Consider the following 23126-nt stretch of genomic DNA (forward strand, 5'->3'; position numbering starts at 1 on the left):
CAACAAGTAAGAGTGACCCTATTCTCAGCAGATGGGGAGATTCTTCCTTTTCCCCAACACCTCCCCGAAGGTCCATGGTTGCCATGGCGAGGCCCTCTAACTGAAATAAAACCAGAGTCTTTCATGATCCCTTTGCACACGGATTGCTAGCACAATCAATCATAGTGGAGTAACTCAAACTTCTCGGACACTTTGGACCTACAGCCCTGATAACCTGAGGTCAAGGTACCAATTTTTACCCCTAACTTGGGGTTTGGAAGCTGTCGTTCAGTAGTAGCACCATCACCAAGTCAAAAGTTTGTGGTTTAAATGCCATTGTAGAAACTTGATCATGTAATCTAGGCTAGCACATCAATGCTGTACTGAGGGAGTGTGCCACTGTTGGAACTATCTTTTTTGGATGAGATGTTCAATCAAGGTTGTGCCTACCCTCTCAAGTGGATGTGAAATTGAGATGTCATGGCACTAACTTAAAGAAGAGCAGGGGAGTTAACCCTGGTGCTCTGACCAACATTTATCTCTCAACACACATTGTTCGGGTCAGCATGGTGGCACAGTGGTTAGCATTGCTGCCTCACAGACCCAGGAGCCTGGGTTTGATTCCAACCTCTGTGTGGAGTTTGCACATTCTCCCTGTATGTGTGTGGGTTTCCCCTGGGTGCTCTGGTTTCCTTCTACAGTCCAAAGATGTGCGGGTTCGGTTGATTGACCATGCTAAATTGACCCGAGTATCAGGGGATTAGTAGGGTAAATACATGGGGTTATGGAATATGGACTGGGTGGGATTGAGGTTGGTGCAGACTCAATGGGCCAAATGCCCTTCTTCTGCACTGTAGGGATTCTATGAATAAAAATTATTGGCTCATCATCACATTGCTGTAGTGGGATCTTGTTGTGTGCAAATTGGCTGTTGTGTTTCCTACAGTGACTACACTTCAGAAATACTTTATTGGCTGTGAAGTGCTTTGGAACATCTGAAGGTTGTGAGAATCATTTTTTTTTAGCTATTGACTCACCTGTGCCGAAGCACCCCCCCAGTGTCACGTACCCACCTGCACCCACCCAATTTTCCATGGGTGGGGTTGACGGTGAGAAGAGGCTATTTGACCACGTTGGACAGCACAGATGAAACTGCCCTAGCCTCACCAAATATCCACACACAGGATTACTGGACTGGGATCTGAAGCAAGAAGACTGGCTATTATTTTCTCCCACACTTAACGCAGGAATATTCATACCAATCTGACAAGCACATGGCCTGAAATTTCCACCAGTGGCCAGGGCCCCAAATCTGCACTCGCTGGGCAGTGGGATCGCCCTGGTAATTTTACCACAGGCAGCCTCCTAATTGGTCATCTATGAGTCTGAGACCTGACTTGGGATAGCGGGCAGGTTCCTGATGCTGCCAGCCCAATCAGAGGGCCAGCAGCTAGCCTGAAGCATTGGTTGCTTGAGAGCCTACAGCAAGTAATTTCCTAAAATAAAACATATGGGGGGGCTTAAGGTTCAGAGGAGACACTCCTCTGGGGAGATTGAAGAACCCTCAGTTCCCTGCTTGCATTCCCCTCTTTGGGCCTTAGAAAGGGGTGGGGTGGGGTTTGGGGATCACCTGTCAGCAAAATGGCTTGGCTGTAAAATTCCCCCTTTGCACCTTAGCTGGCTTGAGAGGGATATCCCATAGCATGGCCGACATGGTTCCCCTGCTATTTTACCCCTCCCCTCCCCAATTCTCAACCTACCACCAAAAGGCCAGTAATTCAAGTCATGGTCCTGAAGGTAATGAGAGGATTTGAAAGGGCAGATTGAGAGAAAATATTTCTCTGATAGAAGAGTCCAGAGCAAGGGTTCAGAACCTTTTCTCGCACAAAGGGTAGTGAAAACCTGGAAGTCCCTCCTCTCAAAAAGCTGCAGTCAAATTTAAATTTCAAAGCTGTTCTAATGTTCCTCACTAATGTCCCAACTCGGATCAGTGAACTGACGGATAGAACCATCGAAACCCACGACCTCTACCATCTAAAAGGACAAGAGTGGTAGATACCTGGCAACACCACCACCTGAAAGCTCCCCTCCAAGTCAAGATGCTGAGTCACTTGGAAAAATCTCACCATTCCTTCACTATCACCTGGTCAGAATCCTGGAACTCCCTCTCTAACAGCACTGTGGCCACCTCACGGATACAGTGGTTCAAGAAGGCAGCTCATCACAACTTTGTCAAGGGTAATCGGGGTGGGCAATAAATGCTGCTGTAGCCAATTTAATTGAAATCATAATTCACATAATGAAGAATGAATTCAGAATGGGAACGGTGACTACCTAATAAGTATGGGTCATTATCTGAATCTGTGATATACCCCAGCACTCAGCATCTCGGTGAATGTGGTGTATAAATCAACCAGTATGAAAACCAACTCAATAGCGCAGTTCCAATAGTTTCTGTATAACTAATACAATAGTAAAATGAATAATAACTAGAATTTTGAAGGAGATGAACAGATATCCTCATTCAATATGAGCTCCCTGACAGCTGTTAAGTTATACCTTGTGTTGTGTTTCATGCACAGTTGCCTCAACCTTCAAATTTTGCACTTTTTTCATCTAGATGTTGGAAGAGAATGTCCAGGTGGCGATGGTGATCAGTGACTCCCTCAAAGATCAAGTGGTGGCCATGGCCCTACAGGAACTGGAGTCTTTCCTCTACAGGTAAGCTATTAATAAAGGAATTGGTGTTATTGTTCATACTCTCTGCACAGCTCACAGCTCAGACCGTGACCATTAAATAGTGCCTTTTATTTGAGAGAAACTGTTAAAGTGTGTCATAATTTCCCAACCCAACAGATAAATCTGTTGACGATAAATAATTGTGTCTTTTGAACAGAACCGGACAAGCAAGATGTTGAAAGGTGTTTGAAAGGAATTTGAGCAACTCAAATAAGCAAACTCACCAGATTAGTTAAACATCTATCAAATGTGAGTTTGTTAAATCTGTGGGGTTAAGAACATAAGAACATAAGAAATAGGAGCAGGAGTAGGCCATCTAGCCCTTCGAGCCTGCCCTGCCATTCAATAAGATCATGGCTGATCTGAAGTGGCTCAGTTCCACTTCCCGCTTTCTCCCCATAACCCTTAATTCCCTTGTCTATCAGAAACCTATCTACCCATGACTTAAATATATTTAGCGAGGTAGCCTCCACCACTTCAACGGGCAGAGAATTCCAGAGATTCACCATCCTTTGAGTGAAGAAGTTCTTCCTCAACTCTGATCTAAACTGCACCCCCCACGCCCCTTATCTTGAGGCTGTGTCCTCTAGTCCTGCTGTCCTTTCTAAGCAGGAAGACTCTCTCTACCTCTACCCTATCCATCCCCTTCATTATCTTACATGTCTCTATAAGATGTCCCCTCATCCTTCTAAACTCCAACGAGTACAGGTTCTCCCAGTTTTCATCATTACTTTCCCAAAAATCCTGGTAAAAAACAGTCAGTTACAGCATCTTTCCAGCTTATCTGTCTTTCTTGAGCAACTATGTAATTGGAGACCAAGAGAATCACTATATAAGCTTATCCTAGTAAATTTGATTTATTTTGGACTTTCAGGGATAATTTGCCAAAAAAAATCTCAACGAGCCTGCTCATCTGTGTAATTTGGTGTGCAGTGCAGCACTGAATGGTAGCGCACATTAGCTGGGCCCAGGTTCATGCAAGATTCACACCCACTTATAACTAGACGGCACCCCTGAAAGATGAGGCAGATTCCCGCACCAGCAGGGGCTGCAGCTGTCTGGGGAGATATTTGTAAACCTTCAAGCAGTACCTGAAATGACACATCAGGTAAGAGAATATACCCTCCTGTTTTCAGATTTTGCATTGGAGTTACTGATGCAGGAGCTGGTTTAGAGGAGAGAGATTCTCACCCCTCAGGGGGCCAGGAAGCCCATGAGACAGGTACTTATATGGCAGTAGTGATCAACGCCATCAGTCTGATACTGAGGATCTGGATGCAGTGCTGCAAGAAGTTCAATGACCTCACACAAGTGACCTCACATGCAGAATGGTGGCACTATGGTTAGCATTGCTGCCTCACAGCACCAGGGACTTAGATTCAATTCTGAGCTTAAGTGACTACCTGCGTGGAGTTTGCACATTCGTCCCATGTCTGCGTGGGTTTCCTCCAGCTACTCCCATTTTCTCCCACAGTCCAAAGCTGTGCAGGTTAGGTGGATTGGATTGGCCATGCTAAATTGTCTCTTAGAGCCCAACGATTCTAAATGAATATTTCTCATCAGTATTTACTATTGAGAAAAGCGTGGATGTTAGGGAACTTGGGGAAATAAATATTGATGTCTTGAGGAATGTACATATTACAGAGAAGGAGGTGCTGGAAGTCTTAAAGCGCATCAAGGTAGATAAATCTGTGGGATCTGATGAGGTATATCCCAGGACATTGTGGGAGGCTAGGGAGGAAACTGCAGGTCCCCTAGCAGAGATACTTGAATCATCGATAGTCACGGGTGAGGTGCCTGAAGATTGGAGAGTGGCAAATGTTCTGCCTTTGTTTGAAAAGGGCTGCAGGGAAAAGCCTGGGAACTACAGGCCAGTGAGCTTCACATCTATGGAAGGTATTTTGAGAGACAGGACCTACAGGCACAGGAACTGATTAGGGACAATCAGCATGGCTTTGTAAGTGGAAAATCATGTCTCACAAATTTAATTGAGTTTTTTGAAGGGGTAACCAAGAAGGTAAATAAGGGTAGTGTAGTTGATGTTGTCTACATGGATTTAGCTAGGCCTTTGACAAGGTACTGCATGGTAGGTTATTGCATAAAGTTAAATTTCATGGGATCCAGGGCAAGGTATCTAAATGAATACGAAATTGGTTTATTGACGGAAGCTGGAGGATGGTTGTAGAGAGTTGTTTTTCAAACTGGAGGTTTGTGACCAGTGGTGTGCCTCAGGGAGCAGTGATGGGCCAACTTTATTTGTTATTTATATTAATGATTTGGATGAGAATATAGGAGGCATGGTTAGTAAGTTTGCAGATGACACCAAAATTGGAGGCATGGTGGTCAGTGAGGAAGGTTATCTCCAATTGTAGCAGGATCTTGATCAATTGGGCCAGTGGGCTGATGAATAGCAGATGGAGTTTAATTTGGACAAATGCGAAGTAATGCATTTTGGTAGATTGAACCAGGGCAGAACTTAATCAGTTAATGGTAGGGCATTGGGGAGAGTTACAGAACAAAGAGATCTAGAGGTACACAGCTCCTTGAAAGTGGAGTCACAGGTGGACAGGGTGGTGAAGAAGGCATTTGACATGCTTGGTTTCATCGGTCAGAACATTGAATACAGGAGTTGGGATGTCTTGTTGAAGTTGTACAAAATATTAGTAAGGGCACACTTGGAATACTATGTGCAATTCTGGTCACTCTATTATAGAAAGGATATTATTAAACTAGAAAGAGTGCAGAAAGATTTACTAGGATGCTACCGGGACTTGATGGATTGAGTTATAAGGAGAGGCTGAATAGACTGGGACCTTTTTCTATGGAGTGTAGGAGGCTGAGGGGTAACCTTATAGAGGTCTATAAAATAATGAGGGGCATAGACAAGGTAGATAGTCAATATCTTTTCCCAAAGGTAGGAGAATCTAAAACTAGAGGGCATAGGTTTAAGGTGAGAGGGGAGAGATAAAAAAGTGTCCAGAGGGGCAATTTTTTCACATAGAGAGTGGTGAATGTCTGGAACAAGCTGCCAGGGATAGTAGTAGAGGCGGATACAATTTTATCGTTTAAAAAACATTTAGATGGTTACAGGATAAGATGGGTATAGAGGGATATTGGCCAAATGTGGGCAACTGAGATTAGTTTAGGGGTTTTTAATAAAAAGGGCGGCATGCACAAGGTGGGCCAAAGGACTTGTTTCCATGCTGTAAACCTCTATGACTCTATGATATGTAGGTTAGGTGGATTAGCCATGGCAAATGCGCAGGGTCATGGGAAAAGGACAGAGGGGTGGGATGCTCTTTCAGAGAGTTGATGCAGTCTCGAAGAGCCAAATAGCCTCCTTCTGCAAGGTAGGGGTTCTATGCTATGTCCCCCCAAGTGCACCATTGGCATCCACATTGCTTTGCTCACCTTACCCCCTTTACTTACCTACCAAAAATATATCACAACTACAACCCAAATCACATATATGTTTCACAAACCCTGACCCATAGATGGGTACTTATATCCCGGAGCTTACACTTATTGCTACCAGGCTCAGCACTCACTCCCAGTTGACTTAACCAACTTTTCCCAAATCCTCCATTAATCCAGTACTCCCAAGAACTCTGCAACAGCTAGTAAATAGTCAAATTAAACTAACCTACAAATTGGATGGTAATGTCTTTAAATAGCAGAGGGTAGGCATTTGAGGGTGGGGCACTCCTGCACAGTTGAATGCATGTTCAGTTGCACCCATTTATGGAATGGTATTAACTGGAGCAGTGAGGTCCAAAATGTTAGGTTATGCATAAAATCAGAGTAAGATGCTGAGCTGCCTACTCAGCATCCTGTCAGTAAACACACATAATACATAAGAACATAAGAAATAGGAGCAGGAGTAGGCCATCTAGCCCTTCGAGCCTGCCCCGCCATTCAATAAGATCATGGCTGATCTGTTGTGGCTCAGTTCCACTTTCCCGCCCTCTCCCCATAACCCTTAATCCCCTCTCTTATCAAGAACCCATCAACCTGCTTCTTAAAAATATTTAGCGAGGCAGCCTCCACCACTTCAACGGGCAGAGAATTCCAGAGATTCACCACCCTTTGAGTGAAGAAGTTCCTCCTCAACTCCGTTCTAAACCGCCTCCCCTTTATCTTGAGGCTGTGCCCCCTAGTCCTACTGTCTTTTTTGAGCAGGAAGAGTCTCTCCACCTCTATCCTATCCATCCCATTCATCATCTTATACGTCTCAATGAGATCTCCCCTCATTCTTCTAAACTCTAACGAGTACAAGCCTAGTTTATTCAGCCTCTCCTCATAGCTCAATCCCCTCAACTCCGGTATCAGCCTAGTAAACCTCCTCTGCACTCCCTCCAGGGCCAAAATATCCTTGCGCAGGTGCGGCGCCCAAAACTGCACACAGTACTCCAGCTGCGGCCTCACCAATGCCCTATACAGCTGAAGCAAGACCCCCCTACTTTTATATTCAATACCTGTGCCATCACTTTCAGCAATGTGGCAATTGGCACGGGTCACATCTAGGGTGAACCCCACTTGATCCTTGACCTCAACTAGCTCCAGTAGTACTAAACCTACTGCCGTGATTCATGTCAACATGCCCTCATGTAAGGGGGTGAAGTGGAATGAGCAGATGTGGAGGCCAGATAATCTGATGTTAATATATTCCAATGGGGATTCCTGCTATATCACTGACGGGGGAGTGAGGACAATCACAAGGAAAGTCCCACCAGCATAAATCATGCTTTGGGCCTCCCAAGGGAATTTCTGGCTTCTGCCCACTGAAAAAGGGAGCGTAAAATCACCCCCACTATTTTTCCACGGATCTTCAGAAAAGAGGGATTTCTGTGGAAGTCTGATCCCACAGTATCTGAAATGTGACATCTCCTCTGTTGCGCATCACAAATATTCATCGCAATCTGTGGGACAGATTTGGTAAATAATTCAAGCCTGCTGATTATCAGGGGTTTTTTTAAGTTTTACTCTATTTCCCCAGCCTGTAGAAACCAGTCTACCCCTACACCGATCTAAGTATACAGCTGCTCAGGTCGACACAACTGGTGGCAGGTGTTCAACCATGGAGTTAGGGGAGGGGTGGTGGGGGAAGAACTTCTCAAGTATCAGCGCTGAATGTTTTCACACACACACACACACACACACACACACACACACACACACACACACACACACACACACACACACACACACACACACACACACACACACACACACACACACACACACACACAATGGTGGACAGGGAATAGAAGTCAGACTTACCTCCCTCACTCCAACCCAGGAATGCTGATGTTAATCACAGTTCCTCATTGCTATAGCTGAGGTCAACTAACTCAATACAGGCCAGACCAGAATTTTGCGACCTTGATGACACATGAGGGCAACCCACATATTCTCATGGTTACCTAGGAGTGGGCAATAAATTCTACCTTTGCCGGCGACATCCATAAATAATGAAAAAACAAAGGGGCTGGTTTTAATCAGCAGTTCACAAGTCTGACTGAGTTAGAGTGTGTTCTGAGTAACCAATTTAACAAGCACTGTTTTCCTTGTCAGATTCTTCACTCCAACTTTCAGTAATGTTTCTAATGTGAGAATCTAGTATAGGGTTCAATTGGTTCTGTTGGCTAGATGACTCGAGTGTGGAGCAGAATAATGCCAACAAATGTGGTAGCCTAAATAGGCCTGTCTCCTTACCTTCATGTGGAGTGGTGACCCTCAACCAAATGTCTCCCTCCTTCTGTGGTCCTTTGTGGATTATATCTAATGGCTTTAAATTATCTGAAAGTTCAGAATCAGATATAGTCCCTGTTATAGTTGGCCACCTTTAAGAGGTGTGTATCAGATGTGAACCGATTGCCTAGTGGGAGATGAATACGGCAATCTCAGAGCAGAGTGTGGTCTTTTGCAGCTGCATTGATCCAGGAGCTGAGAATGAACACATCGATTGTAGTTAAGTAGTAATAAACCCATTTTTATTTGTTAGCTAACTGGTGGTCATCAATTATTGCATTTAATACAGTCCCCATTGCCTACAGTGCAGTATTGCTATTAATGCAGCTTGTCCAGGATGGGAAATAATGAGAGGATCACATTGCTGACTCAATTGCTGAAAATTCCTTGTAATTAAAAATGCTTCTTCATTATCTTTTTGGAATATTAGTATTTTCCTTGAATATAGGAATTCTAACCTTGTGGGACATGCAATGTAAAAGGGGATGTTTATGAACATTCCCCTCTCTTTATCACCAGTTCAGCGTGTGCTCCAGAATAATGCCAACAGCTCAGGTTCAGATCCCATTCCAGCTGCTGTAGCCTTGGACACTGCCTCCTCACCTCCACCATGCTGGTTGCAAAGTGGTGCCCCTCAAACTATATAACCAATTGTCTCTCCCTCTCTCTTTGATAGAGATGGTGATGGTCCCATGTAGACTAGACTAATTACCTTACCACATTCTCTCCAGTTTGTGCAAGTCTCTGAAATGTGCTGAAGGGGCGCAAAACACATGCATCAGGCTTCAGGGTCAGTGAATACGTTATAAACAATGCCTTTGTAATGTCGAGGCAAATGCTTGGCATCATTTACTGGACAAAACCTGATAACACAGGAACATAGGAAATGGAAGCAGGAATAAGCCATCCAACCACTTCTGCCATTTAATCAAATCATGACTGATCATAGAACATAGAACATAGAACATAGAACACTACAGCGCAGAACAGGCCCTTCGGCCCACGATGTTGCGCCGACCAGTTACAAAAACAATGACCCACTAGCCTATACCAATCCCTTTTCGTCCATAAACCTATCCAGAGATCTCTTAAACGCCCCCAAACTAGACGCATTTACAACTGCAGCAGGCAGGGCATTCCAATCCCTCACCACCCACTGGGTAAAGAACCTACCCCTGACATCCGTCCTGTAGCTACCCCCCCTTAATTTAAAGCCATGCCCCCTCGTGCTAGCTTTCTCCATCCGAGGAAAAAGGCTATCACTATCCACCCTATCTAAACCTCTAATCATCTTATCTTGATCATCTACCTCTATGCCATATTTCTCCATTATCACCCTATCCCTCAGTGTCCTTAGTATTCAGAAATTGATCTCTGTCTTGAGTGACTGAACTCCCATTGCCCCATAGGGTAGAGAATTCTAAAGGTTCACTACCTTCAGAGTGAAGAAATTCCTCCTCATCTCAGTCCTAAATGGCTCACCCTTTATTCTCAGACCAAGTCCCCTAGTTCTAGACTTGCCAGCCAGGGGGAACATCCCATCTACATCTAACCCATCACGCCTTATAAAAACTTTGTAAGTTTCAATGAGATCACCTCTCATTATTTGAAACTCTAGAGACGACAGGCCCAGTTTCCTCAATCTCTAAGACAATCCCACTATCCCTGAAATGAGTCTGGTGAACCTTTGTTGCACACCCTCTGTGGCAAATATATCCTTCCTTAGATAAGGAAACTAAAACTGTAACACAGCACTCCAGGTACAGTCTCACCAAGGCTCCATTGCAACAAGTCATCTTTATTCCTGTACTCAAATCTCCTTCCAATGAAGGCCAACATATCATTCAGCCTTCTAATTGTGTTTTTAATAAGTGGGGATGGCGTAAGTGGCAGGGAATCTTCCTGAACCTTCTCCAATTTCATCTTTATGTTCTTCATGTACCTTTCACTATAGGTTCCGGGAGGCTGCCATCAGTTATGGAAAGAAACGACAAAAGGAATCCCAACCCAAGTATTACCTGCTGTACCTGCTGGCTGCCGTCAACAACTGTATTGCATTCAGGTACGCAGCCTGAATATGGCTCCTAGATGTTTCAAAGCACTCCATAGCCATTAAAGTGCTTTGTGCAATATAATCACTTCCTGTAATATAGGAAATATGGCAGTTGATTTGTGCACAGCAATCTCCTGCAAACAACAAAATGATAATGTCCATAAATCTGTTTTGTTGTGGTGTTGATTCAAGGATAAATATTGGCCAGGTCACTGGCGGTCATTCTCCTGTTCGTTCTTCTTCAAAATAGTGTAATTGATCTTATACATCCACCCAAGCAAGCATCAGTTTAATCTCTATAACATCTCATCTGAAAGGCAGCACCTCCAACCGAGCTCCAGCAGTACAGTGTTATCTTCATCTTTTCCCTTCATGTTCAAGCCCTGGAGTGGGATTTAAATTGTCTGCATCTTTAAGACTTGAATAGCAGCTTAGCTGTAAAGACTTGCATTCTAATCAGTATTCTGTAAACTGTATGTGTCTTTATATGACCTTCTCTAATTAGAACCTTCCACTCACCTGACGAAGGAGCAGTGTTTCTGAAAGCTTGTGAGTCTATTATCAAATAAACTGGTTGGACTTTAACCTAGTGTTGTGAGACTTCTTACTGTGGGATTTAAAACCCAGGTGAGAGTGCTGCCAACAGAGCACAATTTACCTCAACAGTCACATTACAAAGTAGTGCAGCTCAATGAGATGCAGCCTCATGTAAAACATGGTCTTCGGGAGGGTAAGATTAAGTCTTACACTCTTCCCTTTCCCCTTGATAAAGTCACCACCCAATCTACTGACACACGCAAACTAAGAAGGTTTCAGACTTAGGCTTCAGGCTACGCTGAGTGTGTTTCTCACTCAGGTTCCATAAACCTCAGACCTCAAATGGGGTGGGGTGAATAATCCTGCAGGCTTCTAACCCCTGGTCAGTGATCAGTGATCCTGTCTGGATAATGCAAGTGTGCAAGTTCTGGGGTGAATACAGAATATTAACTGTGGTCACATAGGACACCAAAACTTAACATCTTGTAGAATGGCCAATTGTCAATTGTAGCCCAGCTTGAATTTATCCTGAAAGATCTGGAACTACTGGGGAGTAATCCTTAAAGTTTAAAGACCAGTTGTGGCATAGTGCCATACTTTTGTCTCTGAGTCAGAAGCCATATGTTGGAGACACGCTGTCGAGAACAAAATCCAAGCCACACTCCATTCAGTTGAGTGCTGTTGGTAGATCTTGGTGTGTGCAAATTATCTGCTGTAATTCCTACATTTGAATATTTCTCTAACTTATTTCATTGGCGTAAGGTGCTTTAGGACATCCTAAAGTTGCAAAAGGTTCTGCATAAAAGGAAGTACCCTGATCCTTACATATGTACATTATTACTTTACTCTCCTCACATTGTGCTACTAAATCTTAGAAATCAAAAAGCCACAGCACTAGGACTCAAGCCATGAAACTGTAGATTGGAGCCATGGCAGCATCTAATGCACCAGGATTGAGAGCTGAAAGACAAAGGGGCAGAGGAGGATCCTTGTGCCCAGTAGCCATTGCTGTACAGTGCATTTGCAGGTATAAGAACATAAGAAATAGCATGCAAGCTATTCAGCGCTTTGAGCCTGGTCTACCATTCAATTCAATCATGGCTGATCTTTGGCCTCAGCTCCTTTTCCTACAATGTCCCTACATCCCTTCGTTTTCAAAAATCTATTGACATCAGTCTTGAATGTAATCAACAACCGAGCATTCACAACCTCCTGGAGTAGAGAATTCCAAGATTCACAACCCTCTGAGTGAAGAAATGTTTCCTCATCCCAATCTAAAATAGCCAACCCCTTCTCCTGAGACTGTGACCCAGTGCTCTAGATTCCCCAGGCAGGACAGTGAGGATATTAGAGGAAGAAGACACTGAGCCATTTTGGTATTGTAGGCTGCAGTTGATTTGCCCATGTTACCCATCATCAGATGAAGAACCAGTGTGTTAGCTCAATGACTAACTGACTGTTAATATTCACACATGAAAGACAGAAACTTGAGGAGAGCTGGGAGCTGCTCTCTATGTCAGAAGGAATAGGAACAATTTATTTTTAATTGGACAGGTACTGCAACATTAAGTTAATATTAGCACTATCCTCTTGTGTTCCAGGAGATCTGTCCAATGGCTGCAGCAACAGTGTGGCCAGGGTTCCCATGGCGACTCTTGCAGTAAATTACCTCACTCCATTGATACCGCTGTAGACCGAGCGCTGAAAAGAGGCTGCAGATTGCTAATAGATGAGATGCTTACAGAACTAAAGGTACTGTATCATACAAATAGCAGAGAGAATTGGTGTACTTCTGGGAGCTAAAAGACCAGTGTTTATTGGGTACAGTAACATGATGTTCATATTACAGGATTAATAATCTGGAGGCTTGGATTTATAATTTAGAAAATTGTGTGTTCAAAACCTACCATAGCAATTTGAGAACTGGAATTTGTCTTGAAAAATCAATATCAATAAAAATTATCTAACCAGATTGACATAAAAACCAAATGGTTTACCAATATCCTTTAGGGAAGGTAAGCTGCCAAATTTACCCAGTCTGTGACACCCCCGTCCCACATCAATGTTAACTGTCCTCTGAAGAATCTAGTAAGCCTTTCAGGTGTTTCCAACTTGGCAGCTAATGTTGGGCAATAAATACCCAGCTTGCAAACCATGTCCAGATCCTGAGAATAATTTTTTTTTAAATGGTTGATCATTTCTAAAGCAGCATAATAACCATTTCATATTCCATGCTATGAGGATCAGATTGAAGTTGTTGTCTGATTGTTGAGTTTGTCTCAATCGTGGAGACTGCGAGGAAAGCTATGTTATTTAATCATTGGTTCTTCCAACCTAACCATTCATGACAAACATCTCCCTGCTGTCTGGGTCTGTCGGGAGATCCATTTCTGGCTAACTAAGTCGAGTACCAGATGAGAAAACATTCCACTGAGTGGCACAAAACAAATTCTCACAGAGAGAGACCTAAAGAACTGACAGTGTAGGAATAAATGTTCTTCTGCGACTGGTGCTAAGGCATTTAGTTGCCGCAAGCTGGTAGGCACTTTATCTAACCCTGTGCTGTACACGCTATGTTAGTGTTTGATGGAGACATCGTATAGGGAGTTTTACTCTGTATCTAACCCCATGCTATACCTGTCCTGCGAGAGATTGATGGGGACAGTGTAGAGGAAACTTTACCTGTTCTGTTCATGTTTGATGGAGACAGTATAGAGGGAGCTTTACTCTGTATCTAATCCCATGCCAAACCTGTCCTGGGAGTGTTTGATGGAGACACTATAAAGGGAGCTTTACTCCGTATCTAACCCCATGCTGTACTTGTCCCAGGAGTGTTTGATGGGGACAGTATAAAGGAAGCTTTATTCTGTACCTAACTCTGTGCTGTACTTATCCTGGGAGTGTTTGATGGGGACAGTTAAGAGGGACCTTTATTCTGTATGCAACCTAGCACTTTATTTGTTCTGGGAGTGTTTGATGGGGGTAGTGTTTACAGAAAATGTGAAAGCATTCTTTATCCAAATGTAAGATCTTTCATCCCATGAAGCATTTGTAACTATGTTAATGAAGCTTTGTACAATATTAAGTATTAAACTCACTGCAATTCTTCTCTCTAGCCTCATTTCCTTCAGCTGTTGTCTAACTCCTGGCTCAGTGACTCTGATTTTATCAATACCATCTGTACCGTCATGGACAAATACTGCAGCTATTTCACCCGCATCAGAGAGCCTGTCTTTCAGGTGAGGAATAAGCTCCTTATTTCACTCGCTGCCCTTCCCCCATTCTATCTCTAATGCAACTAAACAAGAAAATATGAAGCCCTTTTAGGAGATTAGAAGTGGGGAAAAATGCCACCCAACTATGCAAGCCAATGGCTAATAGCTCTCTCTATTGTAACACTGAGGTCTTGTGGCACAGTGGGTAGCATCCCTATCTCCGAGGCTGAAGCTCTGAGTTTCAGACCCACGATGTGGGTATGCCGGCGTTGGACTGGCATAAACACAGTAAAAAGTCTGACAACACCAGGTTTTAGGTTGGACTAAAACCTGGTGTTGTCAGACTTTTTACTGTGTTTCAGACCCACCCCAGGACTTGATGACCAGGAAAGATGTGTTCAAAACCCAGCCAAACAGGTTGAGTATCAACTTGCAAATTTTTCCAGTGCATGCAAAAGATGAACAATTAGACTGAAAGAGATTCCTGCTCAGTCAGTTGATGGAAAAAAAATTGGAGCCTCTACCATCACTGTCCATAGCTCCAGGTACAATTTGTATGTAAAAGTTCATGTTGCCACAGTAACCTGGACTCCATGGATGAACTCTAATATACCATCATCACCAACAGTGCAACATGAAAACTTAATAGCAGAAATATGCTATTACATTATTATTTAATTTTCTCTCTTTTCTTTCATGATGGTATGTTGGACTTCACTCAGGGAATCCAGGCTACTGTGACAACATAAACTTCTTAAAGGTGTAGCATTGCTTTAAGAAAAAGAACAAGCAGTTAAAAGTTTAGCCCAAATTCCCATAAAGTTTAGTTTATTTATTAGTGCCGCAAGTAGACTTACATTAATGCTGCAATGTAGTTACTTTGAAAATCCCCTGGTAACCACATCTGCACCTGTTTGGGTACACTGAGGGAGCATTTAGCATGGCCAAAACACCTAACCAGCACATCTTTCAAACTGTGGGAGGAAACTGGAGCACCCGGAGGAAACTCACGCATACACAGGGTGAATGTACAAACTCTACACAGACAGTGACTCAAGCCAGGAAATGAACTCAGGTCTCTGGTGCTGTGAGGCAGCAGTGCTAACTACTGTGCCACCTTGTTGTCTTTTTTTTATTTATTCAGCTAAGACAAGTTATCAAATCAAAAATGGTTAGGGTAAGTGAGAAGGGGAAGCGTATGTGGAATTCAGATTAATTCCTCTCTATTGTAGTTTCCTGACTTGTACTTAACAAGCTTGTGATGAAAATGCTGTCAAGGCAATATGGTAGTTCTGACACCTTGGCCCAGGTTGACCAGTTGTCTGGGATTTTATGAAATTGGTTGTCCCATATTCGGGGTGGTTGTCCCATGTTCCAGGCCACCAGCATCTGGGCTACCTGTAATGGCTAGATTTGTTTGTGTAGTATGTATGTGCACTGTGCCATGGTCTCTGACTTCCGCTCTAGCCACGCAAAAAACTTTGCTTAGAAGAAGCCCCAGGTTCTCACAACTATGTCAAAACCCCACCCTCGTCTTTCATGGCGTTGCCCCCAAGCCAAAGTGTCTCATGAATCTTTGGCCGGGATTTGGTCACACCTGGCCAAGAATAGTGCACAGTAAGAAGTCTCACATTCCAACGATTATCTTGTAAATTGAGTTTGTGTCTTTATATGCCCTGTTTGTGAATACAAGTCCCACTCACCTGGTGAAGGAGCAGCGTACCAAAAGCTTGTGGCTTGTGCTCCCAAATAAACCTGTTAGACTTTAACCTGGTGTTATGAGACCTCTTACTGTGCTTACCCCAGTGCAACGCCAGCATCTCCACATCAAGAATAATGCAACACACCAATGCATGCACATACTCATAAACCTACACTTGGGTGCACATACTTGCATGGAGGAGGCGATGGTCTAGTGGTGTTATTGCTAGACTATTAATCCAGAAACTCAGCTAATGTTCTGGGGATCCAGATTTGAATTCCTCCACAGCAGATAGTGGAATTCGAATTCACTAAAATAATCTGGAATTAAGAATCTACTGATGACCATGAAACCATTGTCAATTGTCAGAAAAATCCATCTGGTTCACTAATGTTCTTTAGGTAAGGAAATCTGCCATCCTTATCTGGTTTGCCCTACATATGGCATCAGAACCACAGCAGTGGTTGACTCTTAACTGCCCTCCAAGGGCAACTAGGGATGGGCAATAAGTGTTGGCCCAGCCAGTGACACCCATGTCCCACGAATGAATAAAAAATTGCACACCCACAAACAGCCATGTGCACAGAAAGACACGGGCATACACATATATGCATACTTAGACACTCACCTACCCATGTACAGACAGATATTCCATTGATTGCTTGAGGTGAATCAGTAGCAGAAAGCCAGGCTATTAAAAAGGTTTCTCTGTGTTATTCATTCACATGTTGTCCAGGTACACTGAGACCAAATACAACAACCCTATTGAACTCCACATTGAGTGCACTTAGCCACTCAGCCTTTCCAAGCTTCTTTATTTGTTTTACCAAAAGGATTTCCTGATGGTGCAGGGGACACAAGAGGGAGGTAAGGGGGAACATTAAGCAAGTGGTAAATAAATGTCAAAGAGGCAGAATAATCCCTGCAGATGTGAAGCCAACTTTATGTGATCAGGGAAGGTTCCTGGGCATGAGTTCTAATGTCTGTATGATGTGCTGACTCCACAGTTCATGCTGTTTGAAGGCCTCCGTCTTGTAATCATCGAATATGTCCGCACACTGATGCTGAAGAAAATTGTCTGCAAAAACCCTGCGGAGCGAGAGAGGCTGTCGGACAGAATGTCCCATGATGCAGAGAGACTGCAGGAACTCTTCTGTAATCTAGTGAGTGAGCTGAGACACTAATAGTTTGATCATTTAATTACTGAGAAACAATTCACCTTAAACACCTTAACCATAGACAATAGCATCCATTACCCCTGCATCCAAAACTCACAAGGATAGATGTCAGCGAGAACTAGGGCTGCCAACTCTCCAGATTGGCCTGGAGTCTCCAGGAATTGAAGCTCATTCTCCAGAACGCTGCTGTGTGTGACCCTGGCTAATGTCTGTGTGTACATATGTTTCTGTGCATGTATGTGTATGTCTGTGTAAACATCTGTGTGCATGTACTTCTGTGTATATCTGTGTATATGTATGTGTGTTATAAAAGTATTGATTTGTCTTTACATTATTTTTGTTTCTAACAAAGACAAAACGAGTGGATTTTAATCAGAAAATCTGTCAATGATGCTGATAATGTTAGTAAAGGATACATTTCAGGATCTGGAATATTCCACTGTACAGACAGGAACAGATAAATAAACAAGCTAGGTGGGGATTTTTTTGTCATTTTCTTTGAACATTTCTCATTTACAAATATAAAAATATTGACAATGGTGGTGGATGGGGAGTATTAGTTGACTGACAGTCAAGCATCATCCAATTGGGTAATGAGGTTTTTTGCTTTCCAATTGGCAGAGGAAGGCAGTGTGTCACAAGGTTGGATGTGGTGGCTGAATAGTGACTGGAGTGTGGGAGCAAGTCATGTGATGAAACCTTCAGGAATACATTTAATCACAGTTGGCAACCCTAGAGAGTTTCCTCCATTTACCTTTCATTCTACACAGTCGGTTTGTTGCAATGCATGGTCTGTTTAAGATTGTTGCGTGGCCACACCTGCGTTCACGTATAAGGGACTGCAGCTGGTGCTCAGCCTGTGGTTCTCTACAATGCAATAGCTTGGAGGGAGTACTGGTGAGCTGCTGTGAACGATGCTTCTCCAAGCCTGTTCACCCTGCCAGCTCTCTGTATAATTAAGGACACCACACACCCCAGATATTGTCTCTTCTACCTTCTTCCGTCAGGAAAAAGATACAAAAGTCTGTGGTCACGTACCAACCGATTCAAGAACAGCTTCTTTCTTACTACTGCCAGACTTTTGAATGGACTTACCTTGCATTAAGTTGATCTTTCTCGATTCCCTGGCTATGACTGTAATGCTACATTCTACACTCTCTCATTTCCTTCTCTGTGAATAGTATGATTTGTCTGCGTAGCATGCAAGAAACAATACTTTTCACTACATGTTAATACATGTGACAATAACAAATCAAATCAAAAGGTAGCCATGGCCTCTCTCTTTTTAACTAAGCAAAGATTATTTTCTGGCCCAATTCCTGATGGATGCAACACTAATCTGATGTTCAAACTGTGACCATAAACAGATGTTTGAACTGATTGTGGAACAGAGGTGAAAGGTTCTATGTTTTCTCAAACCCTTCTGTTAGTTTCAATCACAACCTCCCCACATGCCCCCCCCCCCCCACCCCCCACCCGCTACCCAAGTCTGGACTTTGTGATCCCCTGGCCTTACACTGCCCCCTGCTGTAATGAAAAGCCTGCATTTTAAAAGTTTATGTTTCAATTTTTTGCTCTTCTTTAACCTCAATATTTCCCCATCTAGCTTCTTCATCTGTTCCTGTCTGCACAGTGGAATATTCCAGATCCTGAAATTTATCCTTTACTAACATTATCAGTATCATTGACAGACTTTCTGATTAAAATCCACTAGTTTTGTCTTTGTTAGTAACAAAAGTAATGTGCAGGCAAATCAATATTTTTATAACACACATACGTATACATTAAGTTGATCTTTCTTGATTCCCGATATGCAGATATACAGAGAAGTACATACACACAGATGTTTACACAGACATATACATACATGCACAGAAACATACGTAGACAGACACATGGAGATACACACAAAGATTCACATACAGTACCCAAATGCACTAACATATACACTGTGTACGCAAAGAAAGAAGCACACACACACACACACACACACACACAGTATCTGGTACTGTGAATCTCTGTCTTTGTTCTCCCTGCAGGGATTGGAAGAACCCAATCGTCTAACCAATGTGATTTCCTCTGTGTCAGAGCTCATCAAACTGAGGGACACATCCCTGCTCAGCTTGGAAATTTCTGGTCTTGTGGCCAAATATCCTGACGTCAGGTAATTCTTCCCCAGGATATATTTTATATATATCGCACCTCCAACAGAGTAACCAGGACCAGTGACACTGAACTTAGATCCAGTATTGTTGGACATAAAAAATGCGCAACCCATGTGGCTCTGTGGCTAAGTTTACCACCTAGTCTAACAAGTATACAGCCAACACAGCTCCACAATGCTTCAGTACATAACCCATGTGGACATCCTTCATTTGTTACAAAAAGGGTCAGTCAGTAGCCTATCTGAGTATGGTGGACCTTTCAGTCCAGCCTGACCCCAACCATTTTCGACTCCTATGTCTGTGTTTCTGCTATCTGCCCAATAATCAGCAACAGGAATCCTGGCTGATTTTCCCTTTCCTGTCTCAAGAGTATCGTGGCCAAATGTAGCATTGCTTGGTACCAATAAGCTGATGTTGGGGGGATGCATGTCAGGAGTGGGGGAATAATGGGCAGTTAGTTTCTTTTGTATCGCGACTGGCTACAAAGAATGGCTGTTATCTCCAGCATTGACAGCCCTCACCTTGAGGAATATTTCACTCTGCATTCTATCTTTAACAAGAACTGGGATGTGAGAAAACAGGGAACAGCCTCAGTAGGAAGGCAATCTTCTTCCATCCCAAAATAGGAAATTGAATTTTGTTTTAATTCATCCTTGTGATGTGACATTACTTCAAGGCCACTATTTATTCACATGATTACATAAGATATATAGCACAGAAAGCAGGCCATTCAGCACAGTCTGTCTATTTATCTGACATCTAGGTCTGGATTGGCAGAAACTTTCTCCAATTAAATGTTGGGAATATTGGAGCCACTGTTTTCTGTCTCCTCACCAAACATCTTTCCTAGCTATTGACTGCAGCTCTCTTCCTGGCAGCCACCTAAGATTAAACTAGTCTGTTCACAACCATGGTGTTACATTTGATCCCAAGGTCAGCTTCGAATCTCATCTTTGAGTCATCACTTAGACAGCCTGTTTCCACCTCTTTAACATTGACCGACTTCACCCCATTTCAGTTTATTTGCTACTGAAACCTTTGTTCATGACTTCTAGACTTATTATTCCAAAGTGCACCTGTCCGGTCTCCCACATTTTACCTCTGTAAACAGGAGGGCATCCAAAATCCTAGTGCCTGTGTCTTAACTCCCAGCAAGCACTGTCCTCCTATCACCTCTGTACTCGCTAACCCTGGTCAAGCAATGCCTTGATTATAAAATTCTCATCTCTGTTTTCAAATCCCTCCACGACACCACCACCCACCTGCCCCCACCCCACACCCCCTCCATCCATTGCCTCCCTAGTTCCGTAGCCTCCTCCAGGCCCACAGACCTCCAAGATATCTGTGTCCCCTAACTCTGGCCTCTTGTGTGTCCCCAATTTTAATGATTCCATCACTGATGGCCCTGCTTTCATTTGCCTAGGCCCCAAGCTCTGGAATGCACCCCACCCACACCTCTCCTCCTCTCTATTTCACTTTTCCTCCAACACTCTTTGACCACATTTTTGTCAGCTATCCTAATATCCTTTTATGTGGCTCAGTGTTACACTTTATTCTACAATACTTTTGAGAAGCAACTTGGGCTATTTATACCATTAAATGAGCTATATAACTATAAGTTGTTGTTCATGTCAGTTCTCTGCATCTCCTGACCTCTTGTGTACAGGAGGGTATTCAACCTCCGCCACTAGGTTGCAGCAATGCACAGTCGCAATGGGGATAATGTAGTGCGAAGCTCAGCGTAGTGGTATCATTGACCACCATGGGTGAGCGAACCTGCCATTGTCTGAATTCTTTTGAAAGTCAGGTTCTATAGTTAGCTGTCACTCACTGAGATCGTGATGCCGGTGTTGGACTGGGGTAAACACAGCAAGAAGTCTCACAACACCAGGTTAAAATCTAACAAGTTTACTTGATAGTAAACTCACAAGCTTTCGGGGTTTGCCCCTTCGTCAGGTGAGTGGAGAGTTCTGGTCACAAACAGAGCATATAAAGATACACACAGTTTACAGAATACTGGTTAGAATGACATTCTAATCAGTATTATGAAGGGGCAAACCCCAAAAGCTAGTGGGTTTACTATCAAATAAACTTGTTGGACTTTAACTTAGTGTTGTGAGACTTCTTACTCACTAAGATCCGCAGGTCTGTTCTAAAAGGTTTTCTGTCCATTCAATTAACTGCACTGAAAATCAGAAACTGTGGGCCACCGATTTCCCAGCTAGCTCTCAATGACCACAGATCTGTGTTTGGAGTAGCAATAACAGTGGGACTGCAACCATCCTTTTAAAACCCAATTCATATTTAAGTCATCATAGTCCCAGATAACAATGGGCTGTTCTCCTCTTTGAGAGGGAGGACTGACTAGTGGTGGTTTAACCTGAGATCACCACACCTCAAGCAAGGGGCAAGATTGAGAAGGTGGGCCATTATGAATAACCTTATTTATTCATGAAGTTTATTCACTTTAATGGTGATAATGACTGCCTTGGGAGCACTTTACAGCAAAATACTGCACATGCTGGGTATTGGACATATAATCAGGAAATACTGGAAACTCTCAGTAGACCAAGCAGCATCTGTGGACATAGAAACGGAGTTAATGGGTGTGATTTTACCATTTTTTTGGCAAGATGTCACCTCAGGCAGGAAATGTGGACGATAACCTGTGGACTATGCTGTTAGTCTGTCCCACTGCACTTTTAACCACTTGGCCAAAAGAAAATGAAAGGAGGGGCCCCACAAGGTCATGCTGGTGGGCAGGTTCTGATTGAACTCTTCCTGCCAGCAACTTTGTATTAAAACGATCGAGCCCCCATCTGGCTCTTCCCCCCATGGAGCTCTGCACCTTTCCCCCCCATCCCCCAACAGAATTTCTTCCCCCCAGCACCACCTGCCAAATGACAGCGCTGGGGACATTACCAAGGCATCACCACCACCACCGCTACTGCCACTGGCACCACTTCCTGTGTGCTTCTGGCAGGTTCTGGTCACCAGTTGCATGCAGTGGAGGACCTGTGATTCACATCGGTGTGAATGGACAATTTAATGTGGGAGGGACAAGCAAGCATGAAGGCCAGATAATGATATGTACACGTAATTGAATGGAAATCCCAACTTTTAAAAATTGGATCCTCATTTTATCATTGTCAGAGGGTGGGACGATGGCACAGTGGTTAGCACTGCTGCTTCACAGCTCCAGGGACCAGGGTTCCATTCCCGGCTTGTGTGGAGTTTGCACATTCTCCTCGTTTCTGCATGGGTTTCCTCCAGGTGCTCCAGTTTCCTCCCACAGTTCAAAGATGTGTGGGCTAGGTTGATTGGCCATGCTAAAATTGCCCTTAGTGTCCTGGGATGCGTAGGTTAGAGGGATTAGTGGGTAAATATGTAGTGATATGGGGGTAGGGCCTGGGTGGGATTGTGGTCAGTGCAGACTCAATGGTTCGAATGGCCTCTCTGTGTACTGTAGGGTTTCTATGATGATTCCATGATTCTATGATGACATTCTGCACCCTTTCCTTTCCTTCGATACGTACGGTATGCTTTGTTTGTATTGCACATAAGATACTGTATACTATACACGTGACACTATAAATCAAATCAAAAAGGATGCTGGATATTTTATTAACTCTGTGCTAAATGGTTTTCTGTCCATTCAATTAACTGGACTGAAAATCAGAAACTGTGGGCCACTGATTTCCCAGCTAATTCTCAGTGACCACAGATCTGTGTTTGGAGGAGCAATAACAGTGGGACTGCAACCATCCTTTTAAACCCATTCATATTTAAGTCATCATAGTCCCAGGT

At 43.5% G+C, this 23126-nt stretch overlaps 1 protein-coding gene across 1 annotated transcript in view; it reads left to right on the plus strand.

The window, feature by feature from the left end:
• exoc3l1 (exocyst complex component 3-like 1) overlaps positions 1 to 23126 on the plus strand; it is a 73591-nt gene that overhangs the window by 47532 nt on the left and 2933 nt on the right. The window contains exons 6-11 of the mRNA XM_080188146.1: positions 2600 to 2700; positions 10424 to 10531; positions 12661 to 12811; positions 14176 to 14298; positions 16984 to 17139; positions 19194 to 19318. Coding sequence (XP_080044272.1) covers positions 2600 to 2700; positions 10424 to 10531; positions 12661 to 12811; positions 14176 to 14298; positions 16984 to 17139; positions 19194 to 19318 — 764 coding nt within the window. The remainder of the gene's footprint in view (positions 1 to 2599; positions 2701 to 10423; positions 10532 to 12660; positions 12812 to 14175; positions 14299 to 16983; positions 17140 to 19193; positions 19319 to 23126) is intronic.

Source organism: Carcharhinus amblyrhynchos, chromosome 4 (genome assembly GCF_965287045.1).
Source record: "Carcharhinus amblyrhynchos chromosome 4, sCarAmb.v2.hapA, whole genome shotgun sequence".
Lineage (NCBI taxonomy): Eukaryota > Metazoa > Chordata > Chondrichthyes > Carcharhiniformes > Carcharhinidae > Carcharhinus > Carcharhinus amblyrhynchos.